The 25,926-nt window shown below is 42.4% G+C and overlaps 1 protein-coding gene across 4 annotated transcripts in view; it reads left to right on the plus strand.

Moving 5' to 3' along the window:
• ARNT2 (aryl hydrocarbon receptor nuclear translocator 2) overlaps window positions 1–25,926 on the plus strand; it is a 194,158-nt gene that overhangs the window by 131,574 nt on the left and 36,658 nt on the right. For all 4 annotated transcript variants that reach the window (XM_027089167.1, XM_027089169.1, XM_027089166.1 and 1 more), the window contains exons 9-11: window positions 15,980–16,056; window positions 18,171–18,305; window positions 20,790–20,864. In XM_027089167.1, the coding sequence (XP_026944968.1) occupies window positions 15,980–16,056; window positions 18,171–18,305; window positions 20,790–20,864 (287 nt within the window). The remainder of the gene's footprint in view (window positions 1–15,979; window positions 16,057–18,170; window positions 18,306–20,789; window positions 20,865–25,926) is intronic.

Raw genomic sequence — 25,926 nt, forward strand, 5'->3', positions numbered from 1 at the left:
CTCACGGGCCCAGCCGCTCCGCGGCATGTGGGATCCTCCCGGACCGGGGCACGAACCCGTGTCCCCTGCATTGGCAGGCGGACTCTCGACCACTGCGCCACCAGGGAAGCCCTCCATGTGCCTATTTTTATACTGTCCCATCCAATCACAAATTGCTTGTTCTCATCCTTCATGGTCTAGACAACCAAACAGCACAACTTGTCAGTATCATGGGCAAAAGGAATAAAATAGGTTGTGAGTTGGGAATTGACAGCTTTTCCTGAGAGTAAAGTGCCCGGGCTGTAGTGAACGGCCTTTGACATGTCTGTTAGGGCTGCGTAGAGACCTTATTCTGGTTTGCTGAGACTGATAAACATATAATTTGTTGATGGGTGAGGTGCTTTTTTCTTACATGAGAAACATTTATTTGGAGCCTCTGCATGGGACTCAGAGCCTTGACGCTATATGGAACTGTGCCCGACTCGTTAAGACACCATACTTCACCCTCTTCCCCCTGACGCCATCCCTGGAGACATCTTTCCCCAGTCTCCGCCGGTCCCACCAGACAGACACACCCAATTCTGATGAATCCTTGTCTATAAAGCCTTCACCAGTATTCTCCCAACAACTTCCCAGCGAAGCTATTTGTGTCATGTTGAACTTTTCATTATAGCTTTTTTGCATCTGTCTGTCTTCCCGGCTTATAACAGCGCTCCTGGAAGGCAAGGACCAGATCACATGCATCTCTGTGTTATTTAAGCTACTGAGCACAGGGCTTAGAACACAAAGGGGGCCTGGTGAGTGTTTGGTGACTAAATTTCTCTTTGCATCTTCCGCTCGCGTACCCTGCAATACCTACTCAGAAGGAACCCAGGTTTACTAATACCACTATTTTAAATTGTTATTTAATCATTACTATTGAAATAATTTGTACAATTTTATAATAAAACACTAAGCTAAGAAAACAGAAGCGGCAAATACGTTTTATTTTATGGCCCACTTTGATGAACTGTTTTGGGTCTGCTTCAATAACTAGTGGGAAAATATACCATAACCAATTAGTGACACTTGCCATGAGTACAGGAATGGGTTCTCCCCGTTCATATGCTAGGTTTGTGTCATGTCTAACCTGTTAGAAAGGCCAAGAATAGAGTATTCACAGAGGTGTTTTGGGTTGAAATGGGTCCCCCTACAGAATTCATGTGTTGAAACCCTAATGTCTAGTACTTCAGAATGTGACCTTATTTGGAAATAGAGTCCTTGCAGATGTAATTAAGTTAAAATGAGATCATACCAGAGTAGTGTGGGCCCCTAATCCAATACAACTTGTGTCCTTATGAAAAGGTAAACCAGTTATGGTATTTGTACAAAGAAACCTATCCTGGCTGACTTTTGGTGCAGGATGGAAATCAAAATTAAACTCTCATTAAAGACTATTTTGTAATTAACCACCGTGGCCCCATTCCATATCAAGACTTAGTGGATGTGGCCAAAACAGTGTTTATAGGAAAGTTGTGGCTTGAAATGCTTTTCTTATTAAGTGTGGGAAAACTAGGTATTTAACTTATGAATTAGGAATTTAACTTATGAAAATAGAACTTATTTAACTTACAAACATGGAAAAAGAATAACAAAATACCATGAGCAAGCTTAAAGGATAGAATTAATGAAAAAATAGAAATGCTAAAAATTAAACTAGAAAACAAAATTTTTATCCTATTGATAAATAGTTATTCATCAAGACTGGTAAAAGAGAAAACCTCTGACAAGTCTATTCCTAATCTTTTTTAAAAAAACAAAGAAAAGAAGTGCATGTTAAGGGTGAATAGATTTATCAGAGAAAGTTAAAAAACTTACAAGCATAGTGTGCATAATTTAGATTGATACATGCTAAAATCTTTGGGAAGAAAGCTGATTTCTGGGAAAATCGAATCAAAGAAAGGTTTTTGTTTTCTTTTTTTAATGAGAGGAGATCAAAACTTGGCAAGAAATTGCAAAAGCTGACAAAGAACTGCTCTCGCCAATGGTGCAAGGCCTAGAGGTTTTATGATCAAATTATTTAGACACTTAAAAAGCATAGGAAGAGATAGCATGTGGACTGCTTCGTTTCTTAAAGTTCGCACAACTTTGATACAAAAACAGACAAGGGCATTTTAAAAAAGAAAACCATGAACCCAATTTCATTTATGAACATACAGGTGCTAAATGCAATGTTAGCAAGTCAAATTAACAGTTATACGTATACGTATTAATTACAAGACTACCTTAGTGCTTTAACATTAGGAAATCTGTTAATGTAATTAATCAAAGGAGGAGAGCTAATTAATTTTAGCTATTAATTTTTTAAAATAAAAAGCTTTTGTAAACCAATGATAGAAATATGTTTCCTTAATGCGGACAAAACAAATATCTGAAACCAACAATCAATATCTTGCAGAATGGTGAAATATTAGAAGGGTTCTAATTAAAATGAGGAATATGAGAGGAGTGATCAGTATCACCTCTATTAATCAACATTGTTTTGGAATTTCTACTCCAGACAATAAAATAAGAAAAGGAAATAGGGACTTCCCTGGTGGCGCAGTGGTTAAGAATCCGCCTGCCAGTGAAGGGGACACGGGTTCGAGCCCTGGTCCGGGAAGATCCCACATGCTGTGGAGCGACCTGGCCCGTGCACCACAACTACTGAGCCTGCACTCTAGGGCCCGCGAGCCACAACTACTGAGCCTGCGTGCCACAACTGGAGAAAGCCTGCACACAGCAGTGAAGACCCAATGCAGCCAAAAATATATAAATAAATTTATTTTTAAAAAGGAAAGGAAATAAAGCATAACTACTTGAAAGGAAGAAAAGAAAGAAAATGATGATAGACTTAACATTACTTGCAAATGATATGATTAGCTGAAGAACCAAATCCAATCTACTGAAAATCTTTTAGAAAATTGAATACAAAGCCATTTAGGAAATACTAAAAAAATCAGTAACACATTAGACAATAGCATATGAAAAAATACCCATCTATAAAAATAGCAACAATTTAAAATACATGCTAATAACATTAACATGAAATATATTGTAGAAGATTTCTTCACTTAAACTACAAAATAATATTGAAGGATATGAATGTAGCTAATATATGAATTATATATGAATATAGCTAAGTGGAGAGTCACGTGTATTCTTTGATATAAAGGTTTAAGTATTACAAAGATTTCAGTTTTTTCTAAACCAATCTATAAATTTAATACAGCTTTAATAATTGCCCCAATGGGATTTCTTTTAATTGAAAATTAATTCTGAAATTCATATGGTCAAATAAATATAAAAGTTGCTAATAAAATTTTTTTTTCGGTACGCGGGCTTCTCACTGTTGTGGCCTCTCCCGTTGCGGAGCACAGGCTCCGGACGCGCAGGCTTAGCGGCCATGGCTCACGGGTCTAGACGCTCCGCGCGCGGTATGTGGGATCTTCCCGGACCGGGGCACGAACCCGTGTCCCCTGCATCGTCAGGCGGACCCTCAACCACTGCACCGCCAAGGAAGCCCAAAAGTAGCTAATAAAATTTTGATTAACAGAGTACTGGGGAGTAATTGCCTTACCGTATGTGAAAATATTTTTTAAAGCCTAACTAATTAAGATGTGATCAATGAATTTTATAAATCCAATTACTGAACAAATATAAAAGACCTAAAACAGACCCAAGTATCTTTAGAAATGTGGTGTGTGATGAAAGATGCATTTTCAGTTAGAAAGTAAAAAATTAGTACATAGTTTGAGGACAACTGACTGATCATTTGGAAAACCATCAAATACAGCATATCAAAAATAATTTTCAGATTTATTAAAGGTAAATATGAAACTATAAAAGTACTGTATGAAAATATGGGTGAATATTTTACATAATCTTAGGATAAAGGTTGTGCTTTTCAAAGAATGACCCCCAAAGACAAAAACCACAGAGTAAAAACTGACAGTTTTGATTATCTATACTTTAATCATACTCTCTGCAGAAATAAACAAAGAAAACACTTTAAAGGAAAAAAATATAGAAAGTAACTTCTATGAGACCCGTATATATTCTTTTTCTTTTTTTTTTTTTTTGGCTGCGCTGTGTCTTCGTTGCTGCCCGCGGGCTTTCTCTAGTTGCCGCGAGCGGGGGCTACTCTTCGTTGCGGTGCATGGGCTTTTCATTGCGGTGGTTTCTCTTATTACGGAGCAGGGGCTCTAGGCGCGCGGACTTCACTCGTTGTGGCACACGGGCTCAGTAGTTGTGACTCGTGAGCTCTAGAGCATAGGCTCAGTAGTTGTGGTGCACGGGCTTGGTTGCTCTGCAGCAAGGCTCAAACCCGTGTCCCCTGCATTGGCAGGCAGCTTCTTAACCACTGCACCACCAGGGAAGTCCTGTATTCTTAATATATAACAAGAGTTTTAAAATCCATGTGGAAAAAACCCGCAAACAGAACTTTTATATGGCAAAAATCACGTACAGGCTGTCCATAAAAGAACAAATGGAAAACAAATACATGTTCAAAGAAAATCAGAGAGAAGCAAATACAACTAGTAATAAAGTACCATTTATACTCTTTGAGCTGGTACTTTCACTCCAAGGGTTTTTATGCTAAAGAAATCATTGACATGCTCCAAGATTTTGTCTAGAAGGATGCAAGTAATTGTATTTCTTGTATGTGTGAAAAACTGGGGAAAAACTAAATGCATTAAGTATAAGAGAGATTGGGTTAAACAAATCACAGCACATCCATACAAGAAAAATGAAAACACAAAAATGTTTCAACACAGTGAAAGGTTTTCTCAGTAAGCTGGAAAGTTTCCAAAGTAGATTATAAAACAATATAAGAAAAAAAAGACATTTTATTATACACATATACACACAGTAAAGGACATAAGGATATTAACATAATTAAGGTTAACTTTTAATGTTTGTCCTTTTATGTATCTATAGTTTTCTAAATTTGCTCCAAAAAGACTGGACGTAAATATACCAAGACATCACTTTTGATATTTTTGTGGTAGGTCTTATGAGTGGTGTTTTTACTCCCCTTATTTCTACTCCCTTTTTTTTCAAAATCTTGTTTATGTACCAGCTTCATTGAGATATAATCCACATATCATGAAGTGTACAATTCAATTGTTTGGGGTATATTCATGTAGTTTGGCAACTATCATTAGAAATCATTTTAGAACATGTTCATTATCCTAGAAAGAAATTCCATACCCATTAGCAGCTATGCCTTGTTTCCCCCCAATTCTAGGCAACCACTAATCTACTGTCTGTATCTGTGGACTTGCCTGTTCTGCACATTTCATATAAATCGACTCATGGAATATGTGACTTTTTGTGACCGACTGCTTTCACTTAGCATGGTGTTGTTAAGGTTTATCCATGGTGCAGCATGTGTCAGTATTTCCTTTTTGTTGCCAAATAAGATTCCAATGCCTTGGTTTGCCACATTCTGTTTATCCATTCATCAGTTAACAGGCATTAGGACTGTTTCCACTTGGGGGCTGTTGTGAGTATTGCTGCTGTGAACATTCATGTACATGTGATTGTGTGGACGTTATGTTTTCATTTCTCTTGGGTGCATACCTAGGAGTGGAATTTCTGGGTCATATGGTAGCTCAGTGTTTAACCTCATGAGGAAATGGCAGACTGTTGTCCAAACCGACTGCACCATTTTACATTCCCACCAGCGATATATGAGGGTCCCAATTTCTCCACATCCTCACCAGCACTTGTTATTGCATTTTTTTTATTAGAGCCATCCTAAAGGGTATGAAGCGGTATCTCATTATGGTTTCGATTTGCATTTCCCTGATGACTAATGATGTTGAGTATCTTTTCGCATGCTTACTAGCCATTCATATACTTTCTTGAGAGTAATGTTCAGATCCTTTGTCCTTTTGTTAATTGGGGATATTTGTCTTTTTATTGTTGAGTACTGAAAGTCAAAACCCCTTTAAAAGATCATGTGTAGCTTGAGAGCATTACCCAAGCAACGCTTGGAAAATAGAGAAAATCCAAAGATCTGCATGATAATCTGGAGATCGCATATCACTGCCCTGTCAGAGGCATTTCATCAGAAAAGCATGTGAGGGCTTGATCCCGAATCCTTTCCACCTGCCAGCGCCAGAGCCTGCCCCTGCCGTCCTGTGGTCATCCGCAGCCACTTCCAGACCCTGGTGGTCTGAGCAACGATGATCACAGCTTTCTTGGCAGTTGGGTCCCTACAGCTGCTCGTGGGATTGTGTCAGAGCCGCCTTTACAAATGTTTGTCTCCACTGTGTTAGATGCCAACCCTTTCATGGGAAAACTGAGTCCAATGTCTTAAGGAGACCCTTCAGACAGGCACATAAATAAATTCCTTTAAGGAAGTTTGGGTTTGCTGAAGATTTTCTGGAAATTTTGCAAACACATACTTGGATCTCATTCACAACTAAAGATTACTTGCCCACGTGAAGGCCCAAACTATTTATTTAATAAGTCGCAACTTTCCACCTCATTTGTGCAAAGCCAAGGGATTATTTTAACATAATCATAGCTGGTGGATTAAAATGCCTTCTTACAGATGAGCCTGTTTATACACTTAAGGGACTTGTAGCTTGGGCCCCCATCAACTCTCTTCCTCTACACTTCTAGATGCACCTTCTAATTGAGACACCTTATTTTATTTTATTGATAAAACCACCACTATTTTATTTATACTCGCAGCTTCTGTGGGCCAGGGGTTGACACAGGGTGCAGTAAGGATGACCCGTCTCTGCTTCTCAGTGTCGGGGATCCCTTGTCTAAAAGCCAAACAGTGTCACTTCCACTGTATTTTATTGGTCAAAGTAGTCACAAGGGAATCTAACTTCAACTCTTGATAGAAGGCATGTAAAGAACATTTGTGGCTATTTTTTTTAAAATCTGCAAAAATTCTCAGTCAACACTGGTGGAATAAAGAACGAATCAACAAATGGATTGTGATATCTCTAGGCAGATGGTCTCAAGTATCAGCCAATGAGAGCCTCATCCTGCCCGATTCCTCCAAAGGATAGAACAGAAGAACATGGTTTCTTCATGCTGTCCTCTCTGCTTCCTTTTCTGGCCAATGGTATTGCACCCTCATCCTAAGTGTGGCAAAGATGCATCTGTGCCCACTGCCCACAGATGTACCTGCTACCAGCAGTTGGGGAGTGAGGTCAGGGAAGCGAGAAAGAAGCTGACATTCGGGCCTTGGGCTGGGGACTCCACGCATCCTCTCATTCAAGCCTAACAGCATGACGTGAGCTATTTCATACCCATTTCAGACAAGGAAGCAGAGGACAGAAGAGGCTGGGTCACTCTAACAGACACCACTGGTGCCCTACGGCCCTGCAGCCTCAGCTGCATTCAGCAGGCGAGCTCAGACTCACCTCAGGCTGACAGCATCCCATGTCAAGATGTGGTGTCTGGGACTTCCCTGGTGGCCCAGTGGATAAGACTCCCAACGCAGGGAGCCCGGGTTTGATCTCTGGTCAGGGAACTAGATCCCACATGCATGCCACAGCTAAGGAGCCCGCCTGCTGCAACTAAGCAGCCCGCCTGCCGCAACTAAGACCTGGCACAACCAAATAAATAAATATATATATATTTTTTAAAAAAACCAAAACGATGTGGTGTCCTTCTCCTCTGCACCAGGGACTCCCCTGCAAGGGTCACAGTTGGTCCAGTTGTAGGCAAAGCCCAGAGTGTGGAGATGCTTCCCCGATCTTGGTTTTTCTTCCTTTTCTCTTTCACTCTCCTCACTGTCTCGCCCCTCCTTTCTTGGACTCACCTCCCATGTAAACTATCTGCACTAAAGTCCTGTCTCAGGCTCTGCTTTTGGGTTGACCCTAAACCAAGATACCGACTTGTCCATTTTCTGGAAAAACTAGGATTTGAAAAACTCTGATCTGAACTTGGTTTAGACCACAGAACCTGAGGAGTGGTGTGAGTCAAGCGGCCCCTCAAGACTTTTTCCACTGTCAGCCAGATTCAGTAGAAGAAGAGCTGGGCATGGGGAGAGGGTGAGGATAAAAGAGTGGATGGGACGGTTGCTTACGGTCACTGTTTCTCCTGCAGCCCTCTCTTGAATAAGACTTTATCAAGATGGGCATGAACAAGTCAGTGAAGGAGGACATGAATCAGTGCATTCAGTCTTCTAACACTTTAACTTCCTTCTCAAGTGATTTCTGGAACTGCAGTCAATGACAGTAGTTGCCGTACCACTCATGAGCACTGTAGCACGTAGAGGCCTCTCCCAAGGTGGGTGTAGAGACGTCACACGGACCTCATTTTAATGCAGGCTAAGATGGAGCTTAGCCAGTGTGGCTCCAGGACCCTGACTTCTGTGTCATATATTGTCAGTGGCATATACCATGCTAGAGAACTTTCCATGAAGTGAAACTGAAGAATATGGATACTACCCCCAAAAGGGTTTAAAAACCATCTAAGACACAAATAAGCTTGAACTTAGATCTTTAGTATTTCTTCTAAGCAGCATATGGTTAAGTCTTGCTTTTTTATCCAATCTGATAAACTTGGCCTTTTAATTGGGGCATTTAGACCATTTATATTTAATGTGATTATTGTTATGGTTCATTTATGGATCGTTTTCTATGTTCCTATTTGTCCTTTGTTCCCTTTTTCCTCTTTTCCTGCCTTCTTTTTTATTTTTTTTATGATTTCATTGTATCTCCTTTTTTGAATTATTAGCTGTAACTGTTTTGGTATCTTAATGGTTGCTGTAGCGCTTATAATATACATCTTAACTTATCAGAGTCTATCTTCAAGCAATATTATACCACTTCACGTACAGTATAACAATCTCACAATAGTGTGCATCCATGTTTTCCCCTCCTGGCTTTTACATTACTGATTTATTTCACAGGAAAATAATCTTGGGAATTCCTTGGTGGTTGGGTTCAATCCCTGGTCAGGAAACTAAGATCCTGCATGCCGCGTGGTGTGGCAAAAAAAAAAGAAAAAAAAACTTACATATTTACTCATGGTTACCGTTTCCAGTGGTTTTCATTCCTTTGTGTAGATTCATATTTTCATGTGGTGTTATTTCTCCTGTGGCGTAAAGATGTTTTTAACATTCTAGTAATGATGGTGTGCTGGTGCTGAACTATTTCAGCTTTTGTATGTCTGAAGGAGTCTTTATTTCACCTTTATTTTTGAAAGATATTTTCACTTGATATAGAATGCTAAGTAGACAGGTTTTTTTTTTCAATACTTTAAAATATTATCTTCTTACTTACACTGTTTCTGACAAGAAATCAACTGTCATATTTATCTTTGTTCCTTTGTAGGTAAACATGTCTCTTTTTTTTTCCCTCTGTATTCTTTGAAGACTTTCTCTCTTTTTTTCTTTTTAATTAATTAATTTTTGGCTGTGTTGGGTCTTCATTGCTGCGCGTGGGCTTTCTCTAGTTGCAGCGAGCGGGGACTACTCTTCATTGCGGTGTGCGGGCTTCTCATTGCGGTGGCTTCTCTTGTTGTGGAGCATGGGCTCTAGGCGCGCGGGCTTCAGTAGTTATGGCTCGCAGGCTCTAGAGCACAGGCTCAGTAGTTGTGGCGCATGGGCTTAGTTGCTCCATGGCATGTGGGATCTTCCCCAACTAGGGCTCAAACCCGTGTCCCCTGCATTGGCAGGCGGATTCCTAACCACTGCACCACCAGGGAAGTCCTGAAGACTTTCTCTTCATCACTGGTTTTGAGACATTTATGATGTGCCCTGGTGTAATTTTCACATTTCTCGTGCTTGGGGTTTATCACCATTCACTTGCAGGAAAAATTAATTTCAAAATTTAATTTTAAAGTGCTGGTTTCACTTGAGAATGTCCTTGATGAAGAAGTAAAAATATTAATAATATTAATTGTATTAAAGTCTGAAATTGTCAGTATGTATAAAGTGACTTCTGCTGCGTACCAAAGCATGCTGGTTGTGTCAAGGAAAAGCGCTCGTGCAGTTGTTTGAGTTGTGAGCTGAACTAGCTGCTTTTTTCACAAACACCGTGTTTTTACTTGAAAGAATGACAACAAACTATGGTTATTCAAACTTGTGTGTTTGGCAGGTAGTTTTCTTAAAAAGTTAAAATGAGCCTGTCACTTCAAGGAAAGCAGTTGATAGTATTTGTTGTCAGTGATAAAATTCAAACTTTTTAGTGAAAGTTTGAATTTTGGAAAAGTTGTAGCCACCACCATCATCATGACCAATACCTAACCATATCTTCTGATGCGATACATGGTGAAATTAACAAGTGTGATTTTTTTTTATATTGTATAATGTAATGTGTCAACATTTAGAAGATCTGTGTAATCTGGTAAACCAGTATTTTCCAAATGACCAATACATGATGTTCAGAATCATGTATGGGTAAAAGATTCAGTCAAAGTGTTAGACCAAAATCTATTTTCACATAACAGAGTGTGAAAATTTCATTGATATAGTCAGCGAATCACATTTCAATTAACCTTTAAGACACTATCACTTGTCAAGGCTCAGGAAACTATCAAAGAAGAATATCAATAATTACCTTAAAAAACTTCTCCCCCCTCCAACTAGCCTCCATGTGAGGCTATATTTTCTTCATATTCCTCAAGTAAAACAACATATTGTAATAGATTTTGTGCACAGCAGATAATAGAATACAGCTATCTACTATGAAGCAAGGCATTAAAGAGATTTTCAAAAATGCCAAACAGTAATTCAGAGATAATTTTTTAGGTATCTTATTGAATAAAGCAGAGAAACCCTTGAGACATTTCCACTAAGATCAGGAACCAGGCAAGAACGCCCACTATCTCTACTACTAGTCAACACTGTAATAGAGATATTAGCCCATGTAATTAAACAAGAGAAATCAGAGGCAAAAACTGTGTAAAGAAGAAGGAAAACTATCTCTGTTTTAAATTATATGATAATATACCTACAAAAGCCCAGTGAATCAATAATAAAATTAACTGAAGCAATAATTCAGTGAAGTAACACAATACAAAGTTAATATACAAAAGTCAATAGTCTTTGTATACATAAACAATACACAGAAGCGTAAGGGTAGAGAAAACCCCATTTATAATAGCAAGAAGGAAGGTGAAATACTTAGGATGGGGGAGTAGGAAGACCCTGAGCTCACCTCCATCCATGGGCACACCAAAATTACAACTATTTACAGAACAATTACCAATGAGAACAACCTGAAGACTAGGAGAAAAGATTTTCCACAACTAAAGAGATAAAGAAGGAACCACAGGGGCTTCCCTGGTGGCGCAGTGGTTGAGAGTCTGCCTGCTGATGCAGGGGACACGGGTTCGTGCCCCGGTCCGGGAAGATCCCACATGCCGCGGAGCGGCTGGGCCTGTGAGCCATGGCCGCTGAGCCTGCGTGTCTGGAGTCTGTGCTCCGCAACGGGAGAGGCCCACTTACCGCAAAAAAAAAAAAAAAAAAAAAGAAGGAACCACAGTAAGATGGGTGGGAGGGGCAAACATGCCATATAGTCAAGACCCACATCCCCAGGGAGGTGACCCACGAACAGGAGGATAATCACAATTGCAGAAATTCTCCCCATAGAGTGAGGGGTCCAAGCCCCACATCGGACTCCCTGGACTGAGAGTCCTGCATCAGGAAGACAAGCCCCCAGACATCTGGCATTGAAGGCCAGCAAGGCTTGCGTACATATATGTGATGGTGTTGGGAAAATGGACAGCACATGCAAAAGAATCGAACTGGACTACTTTCTCACACCATACCACAAAAAGATCAAGATGGATTAAAGACTTAAATGTAAAACCTGAACCCATAAAACTCTGTGAACTAAAATATACTATGCTCTTTGACATCCATCTTAGCAATTTTTTTTTGGATATGTCTCCTTAGGCAAGGGAAACAAAAGCAAAAATAAACAAGTGGGACTACATCAAACTAAAAAGCTTTTGCACAGAGAAGGAAACTAGCATTAAAATGAAAAGGCAGTCTACTGGATGGGAGAAGATATTTGCAAATGATATATCTGATAAGGGGTTAATATCTAAAATATACAAAGAACTCAGCATCAAAAAAGCAAACAACCCAATTAAAAATTGGGCAGAGGGTCTGAATAGACATTTTTCTAAAGAAGACTACAGATGGCCAACAGACACATGAAAAGATGCTCAACCTCACTAATCATCAGGGAAATGCAAATCAAAACCACAGTGAGATAATCACCTCACACCTGTCAGAATAGCTATTCTCAGAAAAACAACAAATAATAAGTGTTGGCAAGGATGTGGAGAAGAGAACCCTCATGCACTGTTAGTGGTCATGTAAATTCGTGCAGCCACTATGGAAACAAAATGGAGGTTCCTCAACAAATTAAATATAGAACTACCATCTGATTCAGCAGTTCCACTTCTGGGCATTTTTCCAAAGAAAACAAAAATACTAATTCAGAAAGATATATGCACCCTTATGTTCATTGCAGCATTATTCACAGTGGCCAAGATGTGGAAGCAACCTAAGTGTCCATTGATAGATGACTGGATAAAAAAGATGTGGTATATATACACAACTAAATATTACTCAGCCATAAAAAAAAAAAATGAAATCTTGCCATTCGTGACAGCCTGGTTGGACCTAGAGCGTATTATATTGATACTAAGTGAAATAAATCAGGCAGAAAAAGACAAATACCATATGATTTCACTTCTATGTGGAATCCAAAAAACAAGACAAACAAATGAACAAGATAAAACAGAAACAGACTCATAGATACAGAGGATAAACGAATGCCAGAGGTATCAAATAAATACGTAACAGGGATGTAACGTACAGCATAGGAAATGTAACAACTTTTAAGGTGACAGATGGAACCTAGACTTAGTGTGGTAATCATTTTATAAAAACATCAAGTCACTGTGTTGTACACCTGAAACTAATAGGTCATTTACACTTAAATTTTTTTAAAAATTTAAGTACTTAGGAATTTTCATAAGTATACAAAGTACAAGTATATATGAGGAAATTTTTAATACAGTTCTGGAAGACACAAAAGCAGGCGTACAAATGGAAAACGTCCCCTGTTCTTGAGTAGGACAATTCAACTTTATAAAAGATGTCAGTTCTCCTGAAGTTGGTTTATAAATTTAATTCAGTCCTAATAAAAACAGCAAACTATTTATGGAGTTAAATAAGTTGATACTAAGTTCGTGTGAAAAAATAAACGTCTAAGAATAGACAAGAAAACAATGAAAAAGAAAAACTACAAGGGAGGAATCGCCCTGCCAGATACTAAAACATACAATAAATCCTCTGTAATTAAAATCCTGTGGTACTAATGCTTGATGGACAATTGGCCTGTGGAATAGAAGAGAAAGCCCAGTATTAGACCCAAATACATATTAGAATTTATAGTATGATAAAGGTGGCATCTCAAATCACTGCATTTTTAATAAATGTTAGTGGGACAACTGGATAGCCATTTAGAAAAAGATAAAATTAAATCCAATATATCTCACACCGCTACACAAGAATAGCTCCAAATGGATTAGGGATCTAAATGTAAAAAAGGAAACCATAAAATGTCAGAGGAAAACAGGGCTGACTTTCTCTTTAACCCTGGTGTAGGAAATGGCTTTCTAATTATGACTCAGATACTAGAGGTAATAGATAGATGAATTTGACTACATAAAAATTATAAATTTTTTCAATCATCATAAGGGAAGTCAAAAGACAAAGGCCCACCCGGGAGAACATATTCACAACATATACCACAAAGGCTTAATATGCCTGATATACGAAGAACTCCTGAAAATTGAGGGGCAAAGGATCAAAATCCCAATAGAAAAATGGGGAGGGGACTTCACTGGTGGCGCAGTGGTTAAGAATCCGCCTGCCGGGCTTCCCTGGTGGCGCAGTGGTTGAGAGTCCGCCTGCCAATGCAGGGGACACAGGTTCGTGCCCCGGTCCGGGAAGACCCCACACGCCGCGGAGCGGCTGGGCCCGTGAGCCATGGCCGCTGAGCCTGCGCGTCCGGAGCCTGTGCTCTGCAACGGGAGAGGCCACAGCAGTGAGAGGCCCGCGTACCGCAAAAAAAAAAAAAAGAATCTGCCTGCCGATGCAGGGGGCACGGGTTTGAGCCCTGGTCCAGGAAGATCCCACGTGCTGCAGCGCAACTAAGCCCGTGAGCCAGAACTACTGAGCCCATGTGCCACACTGAAGCACGTGCACCTAGAGCCCGTGCTCTGCACCAAGAGAAGCCAGCACAATGAGAAACCTGCACACCTCAATGAAGAGTAGCCCCTGCTCGCCACAACTAGAGAAAGCCCAGGCACAGCAACGAAGACCCAACGCAGCAAAAATTAAAATATATAAATTAAAAAAAGAAAACCTTTTAAAAAAAATGGGGAAGATACACAAATAGACAATTCACTAAAAGATAAGATAAAAAAAATGATCCTCAAACATATGAAATGATGTGCAGACTCACTCATAATTAGAGAAATGCAAATTAAGACAGCACTGGAATACCATTTCTAACCTATCCAACTGACCAAAATTAAATCATATGACAGCATATTCTTGGCCAAGACTGGAGAAAAAGGCCTCTCATACCTTGTTGGTGGGAATGCACATTGGTACACTCCTTCTGGAGGGGAATTTGGCAACACCTAACAAAACTACATACATATACACTTACCTTGTAACCTAGAAATCCCACTTCTAGGGTAGGTGTATCTTCTGGGTGTATCTGCACCTCCAATTCTTAAGAAAATGTGTGTGCACAAGATTATTCTTTGCAGCCTTGTTTGTAGTTACAAAGTATTGGAAACACCTAAATGTTCATACATAAGAGGGTGGTAGTATTCAACCTTGGTTACTCTACATAATGCAGCAATATGCAATTCTGAAAAAAGAATAAGGAGGAGCTCTATGAATAATTACGGAGTGACTTTCAGGACATACTGTGAAGTGAAATAAACAAAGCCCGAAAGAGCATCTACAGTGCACTGCCCTTCATAGGAGAAGAGGAGACAGATGCTCGTTTGTGCAAAAGAAATACAGCAAAGGATAAAGTGGAAACATAAGGGGCTGGTTACCTCGAGCAGGGGGGGGGGGGGGGGGGGGAGGCAGAGAGAAGTGTGAAGAGGGTGGTGGGAATGAGGAGGGAGTGACATTTCTCTGGCCCTTACAGCTAGAGTCGTGTTAACACTCCCTTCACAGTCTGTAGTGATGGGCTGTCACTGTGCTTGTGTGATTCCATCACCGTGAACCTTCGATCTGACCTAGTGCGAAAATACTTAACGTTAAGTGTTATGCAGTATAAAAGGGAATTTTCTACTTAACAGCTCTTGTCTAGGAGATATCAGAGCAGAATGCTTGTTTCACTACAACAGTTCTAACCAACAACAATGAGGATTGTTTTAACCAATTCCTTCCTGTCCAGAGCACTGGTTTTTAGCGCTTAATCAGTTTCTCCTTTCTATCCCTTGAAAACCCTGACTTTACATCAGAAGGGTGAACACTGGTTATGTTCTTTTCCCTGGCAAGTTAGTCATTTTGGTTTTGGTGAGTTTTGTTTTTTGTTTTTGTTTATGATTCTGCCTCTGATGGTCTTTGATTTTTGGCAACAGATAAGTGAAATATTTACATAATTTGAGGTGCCCCTATACACTTCTTATCGAAATTTCTCTTATAACCAAGTGTTTTAGCCAAGTTTTGCAAATGTATAAATGAATAATTTGTTTCATCTTCCTTAAATCCCTCTGCATCATCCACAGATGCAGATGATAATGTACCGTGAAATTATCAAAAGACATCAGGCAGAGAGAGGAGCAGGAAATGAGCGAGGGGTGGTTAATTCATTGGCAGCTTCCCAGACCCTGCAGGGTCAACAGTGGATCTGTATCTTTGACTGTGTAAATAAAATCATGGACGCTTTTACCCTTTTTCGATTCATCTTGGACATGTCGTTGATGACTCTGGCATTTCTCATTTCAGGAATGACCATACCCGAAGAAGATGCCGACGTGGGACAAAGCAGTAAATATTGCCTTGTGGCAATTGGAAGACTCCAGGTAAGAAAAAGCTCACAGCCTTTTTGATCTCCAGGGAAGGCTTATTATTGCAAAGAGCAAGAGCCTGTAGGTTTGGATGCCTTTTTCGAACTCCTGTGTCCTCAGTATTGTTGGGTTCTGTGTCTCACCCTGTGGGAGAAGGATGAGGCTGAATCTGGGAGAAGAAGGGGGGCAGGGACTCTGAGCTGCGGGCAGCAGAAGCAAGCTGTCCTTGCTTCACTGAGGGCCTGAGTCAGTCCGTCTCCACATGTGCGCCAGTTACTGCAAAGTTGAGCTCTGCTTACATCACACCCGGGTTTTTAAAATATTTTTTATTGAAGTATAGCTGATTTACAATATCATGTTGGTTTCAGGAGTACAGCAAAGCGATTCAGATATATAGAGAAAGATAAATAGAAATATAGATAGATAAACAGATACATAGACAGAGACATAGATAGACGCATAGGCACATAGATAGATATTGGGTTGGCCGAAACGTTCGTTCACGTTTTTCGGAAAAACACGAACGAACGTTTTGGCCAACCCATTGCATAGACAGGTATATCTTTTTCAGATTCTTTTCCATTATAGGTTATGACAAGATACTGAATATAGTTCCTCGTGCTACACAGTAGGACCTTGTTGTTTCACACCCCTGTTTAATCCCCTTGAATGTTGCCCCATCATCTGCAAGATAAAGCACTCACTCATCTTACAGCCCCACCTCCTTCCTCCCCCCTCATGCCCTGTTCCCAAACGACAGCACGCCCTTTCCACAAGCCCACCGTGCACTTCCCCACTGTTGCAGGTGTCCATGGGCTGTTCCTTCTGCCTGGTGTTTCCTTGTTTCCCTTCTTCTCCTTTTACAACTCCTTCTCCTCTTGTTTACTTCCTATTTCGTCATCCTTCAAGATCCAGTGAAATGACTCCTTTATCTGCTTAGTCAAAATGAATCACCCCCTCCTCCCTACACGCCTGGCATTATGTTTATATGTCAGTTCTTCACTGTCTGTGTTCGTATAGTTAGTTGAGGGCAGTCCCCTTCCTTGCAAGCTCCTCAAGGGCAAAAAATGTGTCTTTTTAATCTTTTGAGAATTAGATATGCTGAATAATGTATATGAAGTCCGCTGGCTTCATGCCTGGCACACACAGTAGCCACTCAGTCTTTCTCCTTGTGGCATCGAGGGCCCTCCCCGTACTGATGAAGGGGCCATGACAGATGTAGTTCAGAGGACACTGACCTTTCACATCCCTGGTTTCCTAGGTCTTACCATTTTCAGACAGATGAATAAGCTATTCCATTCACATGTGATAAGCATTGGTTATTCCTTGCAAATGGGGAAGAAAGAACACTTGGGTAAATTCAGTTCACAAATATAGACTTTCCAAATATTTTGACCAGTTCCTTAGACTCATTTCCCATCCTTAGTAATGGGAAGGTGGGGGAAGGGAAGGGTGTTAACATTTCTGAGCACCAGCTGTGTGCCAGGTGTTGTGCCAGGGTTTGACGTGCAGTGTCGCTCTGAATCTCACAACCACCCTATGAGGTTACAACTCCCTAATTCCCAAGGACTGATAAGGAAACGGGCTCAGAAATGTAAAGAAAGTCGTCCACTCTTCCGGTGAGTCCAGGGTGTGGCCAAGGCAGTTTGAAACATTTTAAACTCATTGTACTCATGACCTGGAAGGATCTGTGAAATTAAATCCACATGGGGGAATTCCTTGGTGGCGCAGTGGTTAAGAATCCGCCTGCCAATGCAGGGGACACGGGTTCGAGCCCTGGTCCGGGAAGATCCCACATGCCGCGGAGCAGCTAAGCCCGTGCACCACAACTACTGAGCCTGCGCTCTAGAGCCCGCGAGCCACAAGTGTTGAGCCCACATGCCACAACTACTGAAGCCCGTGCGCCTAGAGCCCGTGCTCCGCAACAAGAGAAGCCACCGTAATAAGCCTGTGCACCGCAACGAAGAGTAGCTCCAGCTCACCGCAACTAGAGAGCCCGTGTGCGGCAACGAAAACCCAACGCAGCCAAAAATAAACAAATTAATTAATTTTTTAAAAAATCCACACGGATTGTTCCCATTCTCTAACTCAATCTCCATCACCACCTCCCTGTGGATTTCTCCATCCAGGTGACCAGCTCTCCTGTGTGCATGGACATGAGCGGGATGTCGGTGCCAACGGAATTCTTATCCCGGCATAACTCTGACGGGATCATCACATTTGTGGACCCAAGATGCATCAGTGTGATTGGCTACCAACCCCAGGTAGGTGGTTTTGAGCTCATGGCAGTCAGCTAGAGATTTAGTTTTACTTAAAATGCACCTACTTCATTTGTTCGAGATATTGTACATCACAATATAGGGAAACACAGGGTAAAAATCCATCTCCCTACCTGGGTACAGTAATGTCGTTCCAAAGCAAAAAAGAACATTGTATGCCACTGCACTGCTTAAAATTAACTCTCCATTTTTTGTCCTAACCACTTCGTTTAATCTAAATGATTTTTCTCAAACTAGAATTAAGATGCTCTATGAAAAAGAGGCTCTCTGATCAATTAAGTTTGATTAACACCAAACGGAAAATCTCCTTAGAAACTTTAAAAGTATATTAGTGTGAAAGATGCTGAAAAGTCTTAAAGATGTTCAATTAATTTTGTCTAACTGCTTGTTTCTCAAATGTATTTGGAACCTCTTTTTACAGGGGGCACATTTTCAAGGCCTTTCTTTAAAAAAAGTCTATGAGAAACACAGAAGTCATAAGAAACACCAAAAGGCAGGAGAGATTTTTCCAAATTAAGATAAACCAAAGAGATAGAATAAGAATATTAATGTAAGAGCCTTAATTGGGTCCTCAGCCTGAAGACTTATAAAGGACATTTGGGAGGAAATGTTAATATGTATGGAATAATGGGTGATTTTATCAAATAACTATTGATTTTTTTTAGGCATAATATGGTATATTATGGATTTGTGAGATGGTGTCATTTTTATGAGATACATATTTCAGGGGAAGTGTCATGATTTCTGCTAATTATTTTCAAATGATTCAACAAAAAATTTTAAAATATATGTGTATATGAAAGATATTTCATTTCTATATATTTTATGTTTCACTTATATATTTATGTTTACATATATATGAAAGAAAGAGGAAAATGCAAATGTGGCAAAATATTGGCAATTGATGAATCAAGCTAAACAACACACAGGTGTTTATTATACCACCCTTTCAACTTTTCTGTAGATTTAAATTTTCAAAATAAAAAGCATTTGAACAAAAAAGAAAGAAAAAAAAGGAACAAAGTTTGGGATATGTTGATATGGGTATTTTAATTATATATATATTTTTATAAATTCGTTTATTTTATTTATTTTATTTTTGGCTGAATTGGGCCTTTGTTGCTGCACGCGGGCTTTCTCTAGTTGCGGCAAGCGGGGAATACTCTTTGTTGCAGTGTGCAGGCTCATTGCGGTGGCTTCTCTTGTTGCAGAGCACAGGCTCTAGGCACGTGTGCTTCAGTAGTTGTGGCACACAGGCCCAGTAGTTATGGCTCACAGGCTTAGTTGCTCCGTGGCATGTGGGATCTTCCCGGACCAGGGCTCGAACCCGTGTCCCCTGCATTGGCAGGCGGATTCTTAACCACTGTGCCACCAGGGAAGTTCCCCATGTAGATTTAATTTCACAGCTCCTTCCAGGTCATGAGTACAATGCGTCTAAAATGTTTCAAACTGCCTTGGCCACACCCTGGACTCACCAGAAGAGTGGACCACTTTCTTTACATTTCTGAGCCCCAGTTTCCTTATCAGCCACCAGGGAAGCCCACATATATATTTTAGAACAGACCAAATTGAAATATTGGAACCATTCATATAATTCTACATCTCTAGGTTGATGGCAAACTTCAGATTTTGGACTGGAATGATGGGGAAAATTAATCTGTTTCCAAAATCACCATAACCTCTGATGGCCCTCTGTTTCCAGCCAGATCCATTTATCCGCTGGCACCTTCCATGGGCATCTAGATGCTTTTTGGCACACAAATAAGACTTCCTTTCCACCGTCAGTGTCCGCTCCCACTGAGGCCATTTGCGGATTTGGGTTCTGATCGATGACTTAGTTTAAATCCTTTGCCATTTAAGGCACTTCCAACTGGACCACTTTCCTACAACGCATTTGCCTTTTGACGGTTTATCTTTTTATAGTTGGTTTCATTGCAAAACACTTTTGTTTGGGGTTAATGCTGGGTCCTTTGAATAAAACATAGAGGAGCAAAGGTAGGTAGTAAACAGGCTTTTAGCAAGTACAGTTATTTTATGATAACAGCATTTCTCCAGGCACGAGAGAGCTGCAGTTTCCCCATTTAAACAATTCCAGTTTTCATAGGCAACACATCTGACCTCGTGCTATCATTTGCGTTCTTTTTGTTTATTAAAATGTTTATTACAGTTTGCCTGTGCAGTTTGCCTCTCCAAGGCAAACAAAAATAAAATTGCATTTTGAAACTGCTGCTCTAATGCCTTAGCAAAATTAGAAGTCGGTGTTGAACATGCCGAAAGGACTGAGGATAGCGTACCAGACGCCAGCTCCATGATTGCTCAAAGAGAAAATTTGTATCCACTTTTTTCCCCCTAATGATGGTGTGAGCTAAAGGGTTGAAGGGGGTGTATGTGAGCGCTCTTGTCTAACGGTGAGATATAAAAAAATGAAATGTGGGATTGGAGATGATTAAAGCTTGTCTCTTTGTTTAGGATCTTCTAGGAAAGGACATTTTGGAATTCTGCCACTCTGAGGACCAGAGCCATCTGCGGGAGAGCTTTCAGCAGGTACCACCAGTGCTCATTTACAGGTGACGTAGAAGCCGGCTACACACGGATGTAGTCCTTCGATGTGCCAGGCAGGCCAAGCAGGGTCCCACCGAAGGCATCAGTCGGGGCCCCTGCCGTGAAGGGGCTCGCAGTCCAGCGGGGACGGCAGACCATCAGGAAGGAATTTCTGTTCGTGGGAGAAGAGCAGAGGAGGGAGAGGTTGACAGTGTGGGGAAGAGGCCGGAACAGTCTCCGAGGGGAGGCAACAATTGGGATGGGTCTTAAACGATGAGCAGAGAAGAAACGACATTCTAGACTGAGGGGCCAGCACCTGAGATGCAAAAGAGCATGGCTTTTTGGGCGAGTTATGAGTAGTTCCTCACGGCTGGAGTGACCCTGGCCGGCTTGTGGGGAGGAGGTGGGCAGTGGTCAAAGATGAGGCCGGTGAGGCCAAATTCTGAAGGGCCTCATGTGCCATTGCGAGGTGCTTAAATCCTCTCCTGAGTCGTTTAAGTGTGGATTCCCTTGAGGATTTGAAGTGGAGCAGTGTTTTTGAAAAACAATTTTGGCAGCCCAGGTATGCAGAAGAGACAAGGGTACGAAATAACTGGAACAAAAGACAAATTGGGAGCCTGCTTCAGTCGCCCAGGTGAGAGGTGGTGAAATGGGGCAGGAGCAGCAGAGGAGGCGGTTGTGGGGTTAGTGATGCTTTGGATAGAGACAGTGAAGGAGAGAGAAGGATTGAGGATGACCGTGAGGGTCTGAGAGGAAGGCCACACTACTGACTGCATCCCGAGCAGCATTATGACCAGCTGCTGTTTATTGAGCACCTACTATGTGCCAGGCGCTATGGAAATCCCTTTCGCACACACTGCTTTCCTGAATCTTCATGACAGTCACGGGAGATGGGCATTATTATCTTCATGCTACAGGTGAGTCAAGTGAAGCTCAGTGAAGGAAGAGCACCTTAGGGCAGGCTTCTCACTGAGGACCTGCCACCTCCTGAGCCCGGGTCCACCTGGGAGGAGAGAGAGAGAGCCAGTTTCACAAAGGGCTCCGGCGACTCGCTTCAGCCCCCGCAAAGAAAAGGACGGGTAATGTTACAGCAGAGGGGCCTTTAAATGACTTTTTAAGAGGGAATAATAGTTCGTCATTCATCTGAGAGAATAAGTCCTTGACATTCTGCTTTACAAGTGTTTCAGAATGAGGGCCTCTGACAGCTGAGCTCTCCTATTAAAGGCCTGGGTATGTCTGCACAAATAGATCTAGTGCTCCAATTACACGCCTCCTGCGCACGCAGATCGTGTAACCCCTCCTGCGCGCTCCGCTCTGTTCTTCCCAAACATCACCAGCTCCTGGTTTTCTTTCCACCTGTCAGACCGCTTTGTTGTCCCTCTTCTGCCTGCGTCTCCAAGCCATGATGCCCTAGGGCTCCGTTACTGACCTTCTCTCCTTCTCTCTAATATCCCCCAGGCGATTTTTTTCATTAAAAAAAATGTTACTGGAGTATAGTTGATTTATAATGTTGTGTTAGTTTCAGGTGTACAGCAAAGTGATTCAGTTATACGTATACATGTATCCATTCTTTTTCAGATTCTTTTTCAGATAGGTTATTACAGAATACTGAGTAGAGTTCCCTGTGCTATATAGTAGGTTCTTTTTTTTTTTCTGGTGCTCGGGCCTCTCACTGCTGTGGCCTCCCCCGCCGCAGAGCACAGGCTCTGGACGCACAGGCCCAGCGGCCACGGCTCACAGGCCTAGCCACTCTGCGGCGTGTGGGATCCCCCCGGACCGGGGCACAAACCCGCGTCCCCTGCATCGGCAGGCAGACTCTCAACCACTGCGCCACCAGGGAAGCCCTATAGTAGGTTCTTGTTGGTTATCTATTTTATATACAGTAGTGTGCGTATGTTAATCCCAAGCTCTTAATTTATCCCTCCCCCCCCCCAGTGTTTCCCCTTTAGTCACCATAAGTTTGTTTTCCAAATCTGTGAGTCTGTTTCTGTTTTGTACATAGGACAAATACCGGTATGATATCACTCATAGGCAGAATCTAATTTTTTTTAATGATATAAATGAACATATTTACAAAACAGAAACAGACTCTCCCAGGCGATTTTATCCACTGGATGACTTCAGTCCAGACCATCGCCTGCGGATATATAGGCACCTACCCCACCCTTGCGCTCGAATGCCCATTAACCTTCAAATATAGAATGCTCGATTCTCTTCTCACAGCCCACAGTCTCCCTTGCACCACTGTCTTTCTGGTTGCAAAGGCCAGAAACCAAGAAACAGTCTTCACTCCTCCCTTGATCTCCCTCCACACATCCAGGCCATCGAGTGCCCCTGTTACACCTCAAGAGACACCCGTAACCCGCCCCGTTCTCCCTCTCTTCGCTCCTACTGACCTTGCCTAGGCCACCCGTCCATATCTCTCATTTTGACTTTTGCAGCAGCTCCCTGGCTGGTCTGCCTGCTTTCACTCTCGTCCGAGGCCAAACCATTCTGAAAACGTAAATTAGATTTCGCCACATCTTTACCTAAAAAGTGCCGGCGGCTTTCCCGGGCACCTAGAAGCAGGTCCCAGCCCCGTACTCAACCACGGATGCAGGAACCTCGCCCTGCGTGTCTCATCCGCATGTGTTCACACATGGGCCACCCTGGCCTTCTTTTGGTTCCTTGAACACATTATGCTTTCTCCCACCTCAGGGCCTTTGCACGTGTTTCCTCTGACCCTCACTCTTCACGTGACTGACACCTCTTAGCTTTTAGGTTTTAACTCCTGTCACCTCAGAGACCCCATCAGTGACTACCCTAGCTGAGAAAGATCCCCTAACCTCCTTCTCAGTCCCTCGTTTTTCCTCCACAGCAACTGTTGCAGTTTTCAATTGTTTTCTTTGTCCATTGATTTCCTTTTTTTTTTTTTTCTGTCTCCTCTACTAAAACATAAGCTCCCTGTGGGCATGCTCCACATCTGTGCTTTTCACCATCGTCTCCACCACTGGCTATGGTGTTTGCATGTGACTGTTCTTAATAAAGTAGTCTAAATGGACCATCACCCACAGCAGGTGACTTTCAGTTTGGAAAAAATGAGAAATCAGAATGGTTAAACATTCAATAAACACTGCTATAGTATATCTCTTATGCCACCTTTGCTACGTATGTGGAAATTATTATAAACCGTGTGGTCTAGCATCGTCCTCTTTGGACTGGGTTGTCTTCATTTTCACATGGAAATGAAGCTCTAACAGTGATGGGACACCCCCCACCCCAGTCACTGTTGGTAACCAGCCAGACCCTTTGTCATACATTATCCTGTATGATCCTCAATCCTTCACAGTATATTATCACCCCCACGTTTTTGCAGTGGAAACCAGGACTCAGAGAGGTTCAGTCACCTGCCCCGAGTCACACAGCAAAGCAATAACAGATCTAGGGCTGGAGCCTGCCTTCTTCCAAAGCCCCACACCGGCCTCACCGTCTGACAGCACCCCTGAGATTTTAAAAGAAAAAGAAGGAATTTAACATCGATCCCACACTGGTATCTGGCTTAAGTAACCCTCGCTCTGAGAGCAGCCACCCCATTCCTCAGGAGGCAAAGCCAAAGCAACCACGCCCTAGAGCCGGCAGCCAGGGCAGGTCACAGGGCTCAGCGGGCAGCAGGCAGCAGCCACAGGGACATCCTGGGGAGCGCCAGGCCTGGGCCCCTCGCTTGTGTTCTTTGGGTTCTAGCCACCAGTGGTCGGGGTGAGGGACAAATGTTGATAAAGGGAAGTGGCTTGTTTTTGCAAAAGCACGGAGGACGCTATGTCAGTTCGGAGTCAGCCCTTGAACTCTGGATTTAAACAAAAGTATTTGAATGGCCCTGACATGAGACCTTAGAGTGGGATCGAGTTTGTGAGGAATACTGTGGTTGGTTTGTGAGGTTGGCTGGGAATCCTGAGTTCGCTCTGGTGTCTGCTCTTGGATTCCCTCTCTGGATCCCAGCTGACCTAGAAGTCAGGTGAAAGAGTGGAACCCAGTGAGATTTAAGACAGGTTCCTTCTTCTCTCCGCTCAGATGCCTTCAGTGGTGACGGTGGTAGCAGTGGTGGTGGTGATGAGTAAAGCTGTTCTCAGGAAGAGCTGGGCTAGGCTGGGTTTATGCCTGGCCTTTGTGATCTAGGACACTAGCATCGCACCTGAATGAGGCGCAGTTGAACGTACCAGCCTGGCCTCCAGGCCTGGACTGTGATACCCACACTGCCTTAACGTGCCTAGTCTCATCCCGCATCGCACCTCAGGTCTCCCCGCCCCCAAACATCTGCTCACGCTGCGCCTTCTGCCAGGAGAGCCCTCCCCAGAAGGCGCAGCATGTTCACTTGCCAACGTTTTACCCAAACCCATCTCCCTCCAGGAACCCTTTCTGGATCCTGAGAAAGGCTGTCTCCTCAACTTGCTGGTAACCTGATCTTGATCTCAGGTGGCCTCGGCCTGCAGCAGCTTGAAGCAGGGCTTCCGGTTCCCGGCCAGAGATTGAAGTCAGGTCGCAGCAGAGAGAGCACTGAATCCTAGCCACTAGACCAGTGGCCAGTGACAAGGCCCTGGCCCTTCAACTTTGCAGAAAAGAATCCCACAAAGACAGAAAGCAGTGAAACAAGTAAAATGTTCATTAGGAAAAAGAATATGTGTGGATAGACACATGGGCGGGCTCAGAGAAAGAATCACTTATAGGGGGCATTTCTTCCCGTTTCCTTTGTCCAGTCACCTTGCTTTGCCCGGTTCTGAGTCCATATTTGATTTATCTCAGGGTCCTCCCATGTGTGCGTGCATCTCTTAGCCAAGGTGGATTCTAGTGAAGAGGCCTACGGGTAGGTTGACATCACCTACTACGGAGTGGCTCCCCTTTCCTTTTTGACCTCCAAGGAGCCTTTCTGCACGTGTGTAGTCGGGAAGGTCTCCTTGCCTTCGAGGATGAGGAATATGTGGTCTTTTATCTCTTATCTGGGTGGGGCCCAGCTCGTCTCTCGCTCCTGCAATCTTGGAGTGTCTGCCCACAGCGGGGCAAACTCCAGCCGCTGAGCCTGGGACCCATCTAT

Source organism: Aethalodelphis obliquidens, unplaced genomic scaffold (genome assembly GCF_003676395.1).
Source record: "Aethalodelphis obliquidens isolate GAN/ISIS:26980383/991018 unplaced genomic scaffold, ASM367639v1 scaffold65, whole genome shotgun sequence".
In the NCBI taxonomy this organism is placed as follows: domain Eukaryota; kingdom Metazoa; phylum Chordata; class Mammalia; order Artiodactyla; family Delphinidae; genus Aethalodelphis; species Aethalodelphis obliquidens.